The sequence below is a fragment of the Bombina bombina genome, chromosome 8, assembly GCF_027579735.1.
Source record: "Bombina bombina isolate aBomBom1 chromosome 8, aBomBom1.pri, whole genome shotgun sequence".
Taxonomy (NCBI): domain Eukaryota; kingdom Metazoa; phylum Chordata; class Amphibia; order Anura; family Bombinatoridae; genus Bombina; species Bombina bombina.
This window is the reverse complement of record NC_069506.1, coordinates 171,762,887-171,775,912: the sequence shown is the minus strand read 5'-3', so window position 1 is coordinate 171,775,912 and position 13,026 is coordinate 171,762,887. Positions and strand designations below refer to the sequence as shown.

At 35.2% G+C, this 13,026-nt stretch overlaps 1 protein-coding gene across 1 annotated transcript in view; it reads right to left on the bottom strand.

Moving 5' to 3' along the window:
- The window catches only part of PTPRH (protein tyrosine phosphatase receptor type H), a 317,187-nt gene that overhangs the window by 49,941 nt on the left and 254,220 nt on the right, over positions 1-13,026 (bottom strand). The window contains exons 10-11 of the mRNA XM_053690705.1: positions 9,130-9,402; positions 3,046-3,375 (exon numbers count right to left, since the gene is read on the bottom strand). Of these exons, the coding sequence (XP_053546680.1) occupies positions 3,046-3,375; positions 9,130-9,402 (603 nt within the window). The remainder of the gene's footprint in view (positions 1-3,045; positions 3,376-9,129; positions 9,403-13,026) is intronic.

The window sequence follows — 13,026 nt, the reverse complement described above, 5'->3', positions numbered from 1 at the left end:
TAAGTAGCTATTAAATAGTTAATAACTATTTAATAACTATTGTACCTAGTTAAAATAAATACAAAGTTGCCTGTAAAATAAAAATAAATCCTAAAATAGCTATAATGTAATTATTAGTTATATTGTAGCTATATTAGGGTTTATTTTATAGGTAAGTACATTTAATTTTAAATAGGAATAATTTATTTAATTATAGCAATTTTATTTAGATTTATTAAAAATAAATTTAAGTTGGGGGGGTTAGGGTTAGACTTAGGTTTAGTGGTTACGTTGGGGGCGACGTTGGGGGCGGCAGATTAGGGGTTAATAACTATAATGTAGGTGCCGGCGATGTTAGGGGCAGCAGATTAGGGGTTCATAGGTATAATGTAGGTGGCGGCGATGTCCGGTCGACAGATTAGGGGTCAAATAATTTTATTTTAGTGTTTGCAATGTGGGGGGACCTCAGTTTAGGGGTTCATAGGTAGTTTATGGGTGTTAGTGTACTTTGTAGCACTTTAGTTAAGAGCTTTATGTTCCAGCGTTAGCCCATAAAGCTCTTAACTACTGACTTTTAAATGCTGTAGGAGTATTGGCGGTAGAGGCTGTACCGCTCACTTCTTCCAAGACTTGTAATACCAGCGTTAGGCAAATCCCATTAAAAAGATAGGATACGCAATTGACGTAAGGGGATTTGCGGTAGACAAAAGTCGCAGAAGAAAAGTGAGCGGTACACCTTTACCTGCCAGACTCGTAATACCAGAGGGTGTTAAAAAGCAGCGTTAGGACCCCTTAAAGCTGCTTTTTAACCCTAACGCAGAACTCGTAATCTAGGCGATTGATAATAGGAGTAAATTAGAAAGTTGCTTTAAAGTGCATGCTCTATCTGAATCATTAAAGAAAAAAATTGGGTTTAGTGTCCCTTTAAGCTTTCTCAGCTATGTATGTGAAATAAAAGGAACATATGTATTCCTTACACCTAGATTAGGTAAACACATACAAGTGTAAAGGAAAAATGACAACCAAGTAACTGAATGTTGAGGATAATCTCCCAAAACTTCTGAATGCTCCCCCCCCCCCATTACCTGTAATATAAGTTCATGATGTGTGCAATGAACAATTTTATATAATTTGACATAATATTATAATCAACTTACTTTAATGTCCAAAGATTTATTTGCGTATTTATTTCAAAAGAAGATAAATGGGTTTTCAGGTGGTCAAGGTTGATAAAATAAAAAAGTCCTAAAATGATATCTAAAATTGTTGAAAAAGTGCATTGTGATCAATTGAAACATTACAACTGACTTACAGCAAAGTATTGGTGGCGTTTAGATGGAATAAAGTCACTGGAAAACCATGCAATAATCCGGTTTTCTGAATTTTATAACCCTGGGGAAACCCATGTGAAACATGTCCTACAGCTCTTCTAATGGATTGGAATATTTTAGTTAAAATAATATCTAACTTTGTCTTAAAGCTAACTACAGGGAAAAGTGGAATTACAGGAAAAAGGGACAAAATAAATAATTATAAGTATGTTGCAGCCTTTGTTATATATGATTAATCATTTTATATTACCATCTCAAAGTGTTTAATGTTCTTTTACATATATATATTTTTTATATATGTAAATGATACTGTTCATGTAAAATACATATCCATACCTATTTATCTATAGGAATAGATATGCAGGTATAGGTATATACAGATATTTATATAGAAATATTTATCTAAGAATAAAAAAGACATTTCCAGTAAGTGAAGAACATTGGAATGTTACATATGTACAACAAATATATAGTAAAACACATAAATACATATGTACACACAAAAAACATATATGTGTGAGTTCTGGCTTTATTTGTATTATTAATCGTTTTCCACGCAAAGTTAGTCGTTCATAAAAATATCTTATAAAACCATAAGCATTTTAAGTTATTATTGGAGTTTAAAGAGAAAGGGCGTTTTTAAAGGGACAGTAAACACTATGCAACACCCTTTTGCTTTTCTCTCTCACTTTCTAAAGTGTATACAATGACATCAAACCCTACCCTGTGAGGAAGAGCTGCCCATAGTGCTATTTACTAGGCATGCGCATTATTTCGGGCTTCGTTATTTGTAAGTGAAACAAAGCCCAAAACTTGGTGTACGGCACGTGGCTATTTTCGGCACCTCATATATTTGAGAGAAAGTTTAACTCACACAAATCTGTATGTGCAAAAATATTTGTGTCTTGCACTTTTTCTCAAATAAATACAGTGCCAAAAACATTCAATGCTATGGAACACCGCCATTTCCTGCTTTTGATTTGTGCATAGCGAAGCCTTTAATAATGCACTTGCTTAGTATTTACGGCAGTGTTATAAACACATTTGTGTCTTATACAGTTGCCAGCGGTCCTCCACATAAATAAGAAAAAGAACAATGGTAGGTGGTGATCACACAATGCCCCCCAATAGTTCTACTTTTGTCCCTACTCTTAAACCCACCATGTTTATTTTTCACCACTTAGCATTTTACCCCTTGGCTGTCAGTAACATACAAATCAATCATTTAACCTTTGTCTGCCAGTAACACACAGTAATAGAATCAATTTGACCCTCTTGCCTGTCTCACCTCTTTCTGCTCCATATTTGCAATGTGTTGAGGCATAGGAGGCGTTTAACATTTAGCTAATATACAGGGGCTTAAAAAATGGACATTTAAGTGCCCAGTATTTTTGTGAAGATTTTACAGGACAGCCTGCTGAAATTCTACACTGCTCAGTTAAATACTGGACACCTAGCAATCCTAACAGTGCTCTCATTATCATATCATTTTAAAAAAATATTTAACACACTCCAAAAGCATAAAAACATATTTAATATTTATATTTAAGCACAGGAACATCCATTTTTCAAAAAAGTATAGTATACTTTAAAATGTCCTCTTTTAGATCTAAAAAAATGACTAATTAGATGGTTAATTTCTCTTTGATATAAGATTTTTTTTTTATATGAAATAAGTGCTCAGGATATGAAAACAAATAGCCGTCTAATTTAAATGGAATAAATATTGTCTTACCCATTTGACTTCGCTGGGTGATTGCTGCACTGAATGTTGTAATAGTCTTAGACCCAACTTCCCTGCGAAAAATCCTTGTTCCAGGTTCAATGATATTAATGGTATAGCTTCTTAATGTAAAACTGTAATTACTTCCAGGCACCAACCCTGTCAGTTCGTATGAATCAGCTGCGATATTTGTAACATTTATTTTTGTAATGGTTTTGTTAGTCTCAGTCTCCAACTGAAAGCCAGTAACGTGACCTTCCGAATAGTTAGGATTCTTCCATTTAAAAACAACGGTAGAATTGGTAATGTTATCAATACTTAGGCTTTCAGGACTGAGCGGGTCTGTCAAAGAAACAATGTGTTAGATTTGCATAGCAATTGCAATAAATACTTCCTTAGTTCATCACAGATATGAAAAACAAACAGCTAGGTTAAAGGGACAGTCTAGTCAAAAATAAACTTTCATGATTCAGATAGGGCATGCCATTTTAAACAACTTTTCAATTTACTTTTATTACCAATTTTGCTTTGTTCTCCAATTATTCTTAGTTGAAAGCTAAACCTAGGAGGCTCATATGCTAATTTCTTAGACCTTGAAGGCCGCCTCTTATCTGAATGCATTTTGACAGTTTTCACCACTAGAGGGCATTAGTTCATGTGTGCCATATAGGTAACATTGTGCTCATGCCTGTGAAGTTACCTAGGAGTCAGCACTGATTGGCTAAAATGCAAATCTGTCAAAAGAACTTAAATAAGGGGGCAGTCTACAGAGGCTCAGATACAAGGTAATCACAGAGGTAAAAAGTGTATTAATATTATATTGGTTATGCAAATCTAGGGAATGGGTAATAAAATAATTATCTATCTTTTTAAACAAAATTTCTGGTGTAGACTGTCCCTTTAAGTATTAGGTCTGAAATGGATGAAAAGTTTTATTTTAAAGGACCATTCAATAAAGTTTAATTGTATAATCAACACTTTCTCTCATGTGACAGCCATCAGCCAATCACATATATAATTTGAACTCCTGCACATGCCCTTTATTTTAAATTCAACTTAAAGGGACAGTAAAGTCATAATTAGACATTTGTGATTTAGACAGAACAAACAATTTTAAACAACTTTCAAATTTACTTCTATTATTTAATTTGTGTCCATCTCTTGTTATCCTTTGCTGAAAGGTTTATCTAGACAAGCTTAGGAGCAGCAAAGAACCAGCTGTTGATTGGTGGCTGCAAATTAAACGCTCATCATTACAGGGACATGAAACCCAAACATTTTCTTTCATGATTTAGGTAGAACAAACTATTTTAAACAACTTTCCAGTTTGCTTATTGTATCTAATATGAGCCAATGACAATCAGTATATATATATATATATATATATATATATATATATATATATATATATGCAGCCACCAATTAGCAGTTAGAATCTAGGTTAATTGGTGCTCCTGAGCTTACCTAGATAAACCTTTCAGCAAAGATAAGAAGAGAAAGAAGCAAAATAAATAATAGAAGTAAATTGGAAAGTTGTTTAAAATTGTATGCTCTGTCTAAATCACGATTGTCTAATTATGACTTTACTGTCCCTTTAAGTTAAAGGGACATTCTACTCGAAGAAAAAAAAAATTGTTTAAAAAGATAGATAATCCCTTTATTACCCATTCCCCAGTTTTGCATAACTGACAAGGTTTCATTAATATACTATTTACCTCTGATTACCTTGTATCTAAGCCTCTGCAGACTGCCCACTTATCTCAGTTCTTTTGATAGACTTGCATTTCAGACTGCTGACTCCTAAATAACTCCACTGGGGATGAGCACAATGTTATCTATGTGGAACACATGAACTAGCACTGTATAGCTGTGAAACACTTTCAAAATCAATATGATAAGGGGCGGCCTTCAACGTCTTAGAAATTAGCATATGAGCCTACCAAGGTTTAGCTATCAACAAAGAATACCAAGATAAAGCAAATGTGATGGTAAAATTAAATTGAAAAGTTGTTTGAAATTGCTTTCCCCATCTGAATCATGAAAGTTTAATTTTGACTAGACTGTCCCATTAATGAAGTATTTTCATAATGTTGCAATATCAGTTAATCTACATAAAGATTTATTTTCAAATCTTAAAACAAAATAAAAGACTTGGTAATTATCAATGGACATGAAATCCAATGTTTTTCTTGTGTGTTTCAGATAGAGCATGTGATTTTAAACAACTTTTCACCATACGTCTATTATCTAATTTGTTTTGTTATTTTGGCATTCTTTGTTGAAAAGGATACCTAGGTAGGTTCAGGAGCTGCTGATTGGTGGCTACATATATAAGCTGCATGTTTCTGGGTCACCCAATGTGTACAGCTAGCTCTCAGTAGTGCATTGTTGCTTCTTCAACAAAGGATACCAAGAGAATTAAGTAAATTAGAAAATAGAAGTAAAATGGAGTTGTTTAAAATTGTATTCTCTATTTAAATCAATGTGTTCCTTTAATATGTATAACTCAGAGAAGAAAATAAAGAAATAAGATATGATACAGACTTTCAAAAGTATTAAAGGGACATGATACCCAAATGTTGAAGCATTTAAAAGTGATGCAGCATAACTGTAAAAATCTGACTAGAAAATATCACCTGAACATCTCTCTGTAAAAAAGGAAGATATTTACCTAAACATTTTCTTAGTATTCACACCCCACTGTAAAGAATGTGAGTCCCAGGACTTGCAAGGGAGTGTGCATTTGGCATGTGCAGGCACAGTCATGTTATTTTACTATTGAGTCTGAGGAAGTTTACTGTAAAATCTCATGAGATCACAGTAAAGAAATGCATGAACTCAGCATTGCTGATTGGCTATTGTGTTTTTTGTTTTCCAACTTGCAGCTTTGGTGTCCAGCTTTTGGGGCACGCAATAATTGGATGAAGCCAGATTCGTTATAGAAGATGTTTACCATCACTAAATGGTAATCAGTTTACAAAGGAAGCACCTTTAAATATTGTAGTAAATGAAAGTGCCCCTGGTTTTATAAATACTTTTATATACTGTTGATTCAACTACAAAAGTTTACAATCACTTTAAGTCGCTTTAAGACGCTTAAAGGGACACTGAACCCAAATTTTTTTCTTTTGTGATTCATTTAGAGCAAGCAATTTTAAGCAACTTTCTAATTTACTCCTATTATCAATTTTTCTTCGTTCTCTTGCTTTCTTTATTTGAAAAAGAAGACATCTAAGCTAAGGAGCCAGCCAATTTGTGGTTCAGAACCATGGACAGCACTTGTTTATTGGTGCTGTCCAATCAGCAAGGACAACCCAGGTTGTTCACCAAAGATGGGCCGGCATCTAAACTTAAAGGGACACTGTACCTAAATTTTTTCTTTCGTGATTCCGATAGAGCATAACATTTTAAACAACTTTCTAATTTACTCCTTTTATCAAATGTTCTTTATGCTCTTGGTATCTTTATTTGAAATCCAAAGATTTAAGTTTAGATGCCGGCCCATTTTTTGTGAACAACCTGGGTTGTCTTTGCTGATTGGTGGATAAATTCATCCACCAATTAATAAGTGCTGTCCAGAGTTCTGAACGAAGAAAAAAAGCTTATATGCCTTCTTTTTCAAATAAAGATAGCAAGAGAACGAAGAAAAAATGATACTAGCAGTAAATTAGAAAGTTGCTTAAAATGTTATGCTCTATCTGAATCACGAAAGAAAAAATTTGGGTACAGTGTCTCTTTAAATTCTTGCTTTTCAAATAAAAATACCAAGTAAATAAAGAAAAATTGACAATAGGAGTAAATTAGAAAGATGCTTAAAATTGCATGCTCTATCTGAATCATGAAAGAAAAAATTTGGGTATAGTGTCCCTTTAACAAACCTGAGGACAAAAGCATTATTCACAAAAACATCAACAAAATAAAGAGTCATGATATTAAAGGGACATGAAACCCACATTTTTTCTTTCATGAGTCAGACAGAGCATAAAATTTTAAACAACTTTCTAATTTACTTCTATTATCTAATTTGTTTAATTCTCTTTGTATCATTTGTTGAAGTAGCAACAATGCACTAATGGTTTCTACCTGATCTCGTGGGTGAGCCAATCACAATCGACACACACACACACATATATATATATATATATATATATATATATATATATATATATATATATATATATATATATATAAGAAAAGCAATAGGTCCAGCACCAGTCAACAGTTCAGGAATAGGTAACAGAGTGCACGGTAGCCAGAGGGTCCTGCTCACCTCCAATATATAAATCCAAAAGGAAAAAAGTAGATGGCTCCAGCACTGTTTCATTAAAGTGAAATATTAATCATGCTCATGATTAAGGGTCTGCGTTACCCGAAACGTCGCTGTCTGTTCATCTACTTTTTTCCTTTTGGATTTTTATATATATATATATATATATATATATATGCAGCTACCAATCAACAGCTAGAGCCTAGGTTCTCTGCTGCTCCTGAGCTTTCCTAGATAAAGCTTTCTGCAAAGGTTAACAAGAGAAGGAAGCAAATTAAATAATAGAAGTAAATTGTAAAGTTGTTTAAAATTGCATTCTCTATCTGAATCATGAAAGAAACATTTTGGGTTTCATGACCCTTTAAGGATTTATTCCCATTGCTGTTGTAAACTGTGTAAAATGATGGTAACATAAAACATCTTTATAGACTTTAATGAAGATACATTTGTTACTACACTACCAGTTTACACAGTTTACAACAGTAATGGATACTAGCGCTAAGTTGACAGGTAGTACGTTCATGGATAGTTTTACAAAAAGAGATGTTAATTCATAGAAACAGACAGAAGAGAGAGCACAACAGGGCTCTAAGTGTAGTATTAAAAGACCACTTTAATATAAACCACTTACATAGAAAACGTCAAAACATATGAGGTATAGATACAGCAAAACATTGTGCTACGCACCCGATCCTGCAGTGTTCCTGTAGCCCACATCAGGGTCACACTGAGGATAGTGCATTTTGTTTATAGGGTGTGAGGATTGTACTGTAGAACCCTTTTGGGCATTAAGGAGATACTTAAAGCGACAGTCTAATCAAATTAAACTTTAATGATTTAGATAGGGCATGCAATTTTAAACAACTTTCCAATTGACTTTTATCATTACATTTGCTTTGTTCCCTTGGTGGTATTTTTGAAAAGCTAAACCTAGGTAAGCTCAAAATGATTTCTAAACCGTTGGAAACTGCCCCTTAACTCAGAGCATTTTGATTTTTTTTTTTTACAGTAAGACAGTACTAGTCCATGTGTGTGTCATATAGATAAACATTGTGCTCACTCCTGTGGAGTTATTTAGGAGTCTGCACTGATTGGCTAAACTGCATGTCTGTCAAATGCACTGAGATAAGGGGGCAGTCTGCAGAGGCTTAGATACAAGGTAATCACAGAGGTAAAACATATATTATTATAACTGTGCTGGTTATGCAAAACTGGAGAATGGGTAATAAAGGGATTATCTATCTTTTTAAACAAGAAAAATTCTGCTGTAGACTGTCCCTTTAAGTGGGACAGTCCATGAGAGCCATATTCTAGATTGTAGGAAGCGTTTGGAATATCATGGACGGCACCCCTTTACAGTGTTTTGCTGTATCTCTACCTCATATGTTTTGACGTTTTGGATGTGAGTGGTTTGTATTAAAGTGGTGTTTTAATACAAAACTTAGAGCCGTGTTTTGCTCTCTTCTCTGTCTGTTTTTCAGTCATGTGTGACCAGCACTTAAGAGTATTGGAGCAGCAGCTTATACTTTTGTTACAAGGGGACCACATGCTCACGACGAATTGACATTAAAACATGTGATTTTATAGTGTTTATAATAATGTTTAATTTATCATTTATATTTTATGTGTATTGTAACTGTTTTTCACATACAAATTCCCTTCTTTATATGCAATCATTGGTGCTTCATGTTTCTGATTCATAGAAACGTCTAATAAAGGTAGGAAAAAAAATTGTCAGAATCTATGGTGTATTTCACTTAAAACCCAAGAAATGATTTTTCTACACAATACTTTGTTATTAGGTGGTGCAAGGGACAAATAATTCTTACTGGTCTGCAGCCATTTTTGAGTTCCTGTACTGTATGCGTTTTCAATCTCAGAATTGACTGTTACATTATACAGAGTTCCTGGCTTCAAGTTGGAAATCACAGCAACAGTATCCTTCATGATAAGAGTGTCACAAGCAATGTTTTGTTTTTGGTCAGTACAGACTACTTTGTAATTGTAGGAATCCTTGTTGGGATCATTTGGTGCTGTCCAAGTGAGACTGAGAGCAGACGTATTGGCAGTGACTTCAGCAACATTTAATGGTTGATTAGGAACTAGAAAAATAAATAATAAATAACATTATTTACAGAACGTTGACACAATTCTCAGCAAAAACACAAGGAAACTAGCAGATACTCCAGACAACAAAATACCATTATTGTGTAATAAAAAGTAATACAATCATGTAAATATTTGATTGTAATATTGTATCAGGCAATAGAACTCCCCTAAGTTTAAAATGTTGTATATATTTCCCCTGTGGTGCAGATGGTTTCTTTGGTATATTACCACTTATATTAGTCTTTATAAAACATCTCTATGACTGAGCTCTAGAAGCTGTTTTAAGAATATCATCCAAATCTCAGCATTAAAGCATTGTTCTCCCCTCTCTCTCTTTTTGTGTTCTGACATTCTAGATTTCAGTCTGCCTGTATCAAAATTCTAGAGGAAAAAATGGCAGCAGTCAATCAACACAGGCATAGCTATAGTAACTAATGTCACTGATGAGTCCTCTATCCAAGTACAGTGAAATATGTCAGAAGGAGGAGTCTAAGGTGACTCCCTTTCCCATATTCACCCTTTATTTTCCTTCCAAAGATTAAAACTATTAGTAGTTATAGTATTTGGGGTGAGCTGGAGCTCTGCATAAGTTTGAAGATTTGTGTTGTTTTAAACAGACGGTAGTAGCTTTGCTCCCCTCAGAACACTATGCCACTGCAAAGGTCTAGCCACCCTGACTACTATCAAGCAGCCATTCACCTAAGCATTCTCTTATAGCTTTGCCATTAGTTTTTGGTAACTAAAAGGCTGCAAATTGCAGATGCGCACCACACTTCTGAAATTCCCCGGAATGGAAAGGTTACTCAGTTAGCTGTTGAGGGTAATATTTATTCTAGTGCAGGAATTACCCTCCCAACTGACACCCACCACCTCTCTGAACCCCTGCAAACAGCAATCTGTCTGCCAGTACCAGGTGTAGGCTCATTTATATTTTATATTTTTAATTTTCTGTAGTATAGGGATCTCTCCTCACGTTCTGACCTCCCTGATCCTTCCCCAACAGCTCTGTAACCCTCCAACCTCCCACTTATCACCACCATCTTAGTTACTGCAGCTAGTCTGCTAGTATCCTGAGCAGTTTTATTTATTTATTTTTTAATTATTTAAATTATTTTCTTTAGCCTAGGGATCTCTATCATCCTCCCCACCTCCCCTCTCAAAATCAAGTTTAAACCACTTCCCAATACATCTTATATAATTTGCTTCATTCTCTTGGTATGCTTTGTTATGATGCATACCTAGGTAGCCTTAGGAGCAGCAATATACTACTGGGAGGTATCTGCTAATTGGCAACTGCACATATATGTCTCTTTTTGTCATTGGCTCAACTGATGTGTTCAGCTGGTTTCCACTAGTGCACTGCAGCTCTTTCAACAAAGGATACCAAAAAAATTAAGCAAATTTGTTAATAAAAGTAAACGGGAAAGTTGTTTAAAATGTATGCTCTGTATAAATCACAAAAGAAAAAAAAATGTGGGTTTAATGTCTTTTTAATATCAAGGAGAAGTATAGCACTTCAGTGCAAAACATTTTATTCCTGTTTGTCAAGCAAACTAAGCACAATGTTACCTAAGCAGTAAGGTTACATACTCAGGAAGGGGGAGGGGGAGGGAGGAGGTATAGCTTGGATAACAGACTCCTTTGTTTGCAATGATGTACAGGGGGTCTGACCATTTATGTGCCTATCATCCCTGCACAATCCTGCCATAGTATTACTAATGACTGATGTTAAGGACAGACAGTCCGGCCTAAATGTTATATTTCAGTCATACAGGCATGTCCATTCAACCCTTAGCCTTGTATATGGAGGTGGGAGACTAAGGGAAGCTCAGACATTTCCTGTCACTTTGACTATAACTATTGGAACATGCAGTTGTGTGACTTCTGTTCCTCTGTGTGCTTATCATTAATTAAAATTCAATCAACAAATTTAAAGGGACATGAAACCCCAATTTTTTCTTTCATGATTTAGAAAGAGCATGCAATTTTAAACAACTTTCCAATTTACTTCTTGTATCTAATTTGTTTCATTCTCTTGATATACTTTGTTGAAAAGCATATCTAAATAGGCTCAGTAGCTGCTGATTGGTGGCTACACATAGATGCCTCATGTGATTGGCTCACCCATGTGCATTGCAATTTCTTCAACAAAGGATATCTAAAGAATGAAGCAATTTAGATAATAGAAGTAAATTGGAATGTTGTTTAAAATTGTATTCTCTATCTGAACCATGGAAAAAAAAATTGGAGTTTCATGTCCCTTTAATGTTCCATTAGCATTGAAAGATATGTTTGTATAATTGTTCAAATTCTATCATTAAGATTTTTGTTAAAATGAGTTGCATATATTTGCTTTTCCCACTGGAAATAACTAACAAATCCAAATTTAATATTTATCCAAAATAAATGCCCACATGAAAAAAATTCAGCCAAACCAAACATTGTGTAAAATCTGAAACAAAACTTTTGGGGAAATTTTTTTTTGCCTGTGCACATCACTAGTGTTTTAAAATTCAGAAAGTTTGAAATGCACATTGCAGACTTCAGAAGCCTTACCCTGCTACAAATCTGTCCCTAACTGGTCTCAGCAGAGATGATCAGATAACTGCTAAGCAAGGGCTGCCACTTAAAACCTTACTAAACCAATAGTCGTGGCCCCCCCCCCCTCTTCCATCCCCCAGCCAGATTGGTACATATCATATATAAATCATATATATTTAGTGCACCATAGAAGTCTGATATAGACAGATAGCTACCATACCACATACACACACAATACCCCAACACACACACACCATACCACTCCAAATATACCCACACCATATCACACAACATACACACCACACCACATACACACCCACCACACCACATATACACCCACCACACCACATACATAAACACCCACCATACCACACCACATACATAAACACCCACCAAACCACACCACATACATAAACACCCACCATACCACACCACATACATAAACAACCACCACACTACATCACATAAATAAACACACACCATACCACACCACATACACACGCACCATACCACACCATATGCACATGCACCATACCACACCACATACACACACCTGCTGCTCATCCAAAATAGCAGAACGAAAAACAAGCTGTGTGCTCCTAGCCTGCTCAGTATACAAATATTTCTAAATTCTAGGAGCTAGCCCAAAAATGTAGGAGCACACTAAATGTAGTGAAGTCTTCATCCAAGCGGGGGCTGAAGAGGTCCATCATCCGGCTGAAGTCTTCTATCAAGCGGCATCTTCAATCTTCTTTCTTCCGGCTCCATCTTCATCCCGCTAACGCGGAACATCCTTCCTCCACGACGAACTCCCGACGAATAAAGGTTCCTTTAAGGGCCGTCATCCAAGATGGCGTCCCTCGAATTCCGATTGGCTGATAGGATTCTATCAGCCAATCGGAATTAAGGTAGGAAAATTCTGATTGGCTGATGGAATCAGCCAATCAGATTCAAGTTCAATCCGATTGGCTGATCCGATCAGCCAATCAGATTGAGCTCGCATTCTATTGACTGTTCCGATCAGCCAATAGAATGCGAGCTCAATCTGATTGGCTGATCCAATCAGCCAATTGGAT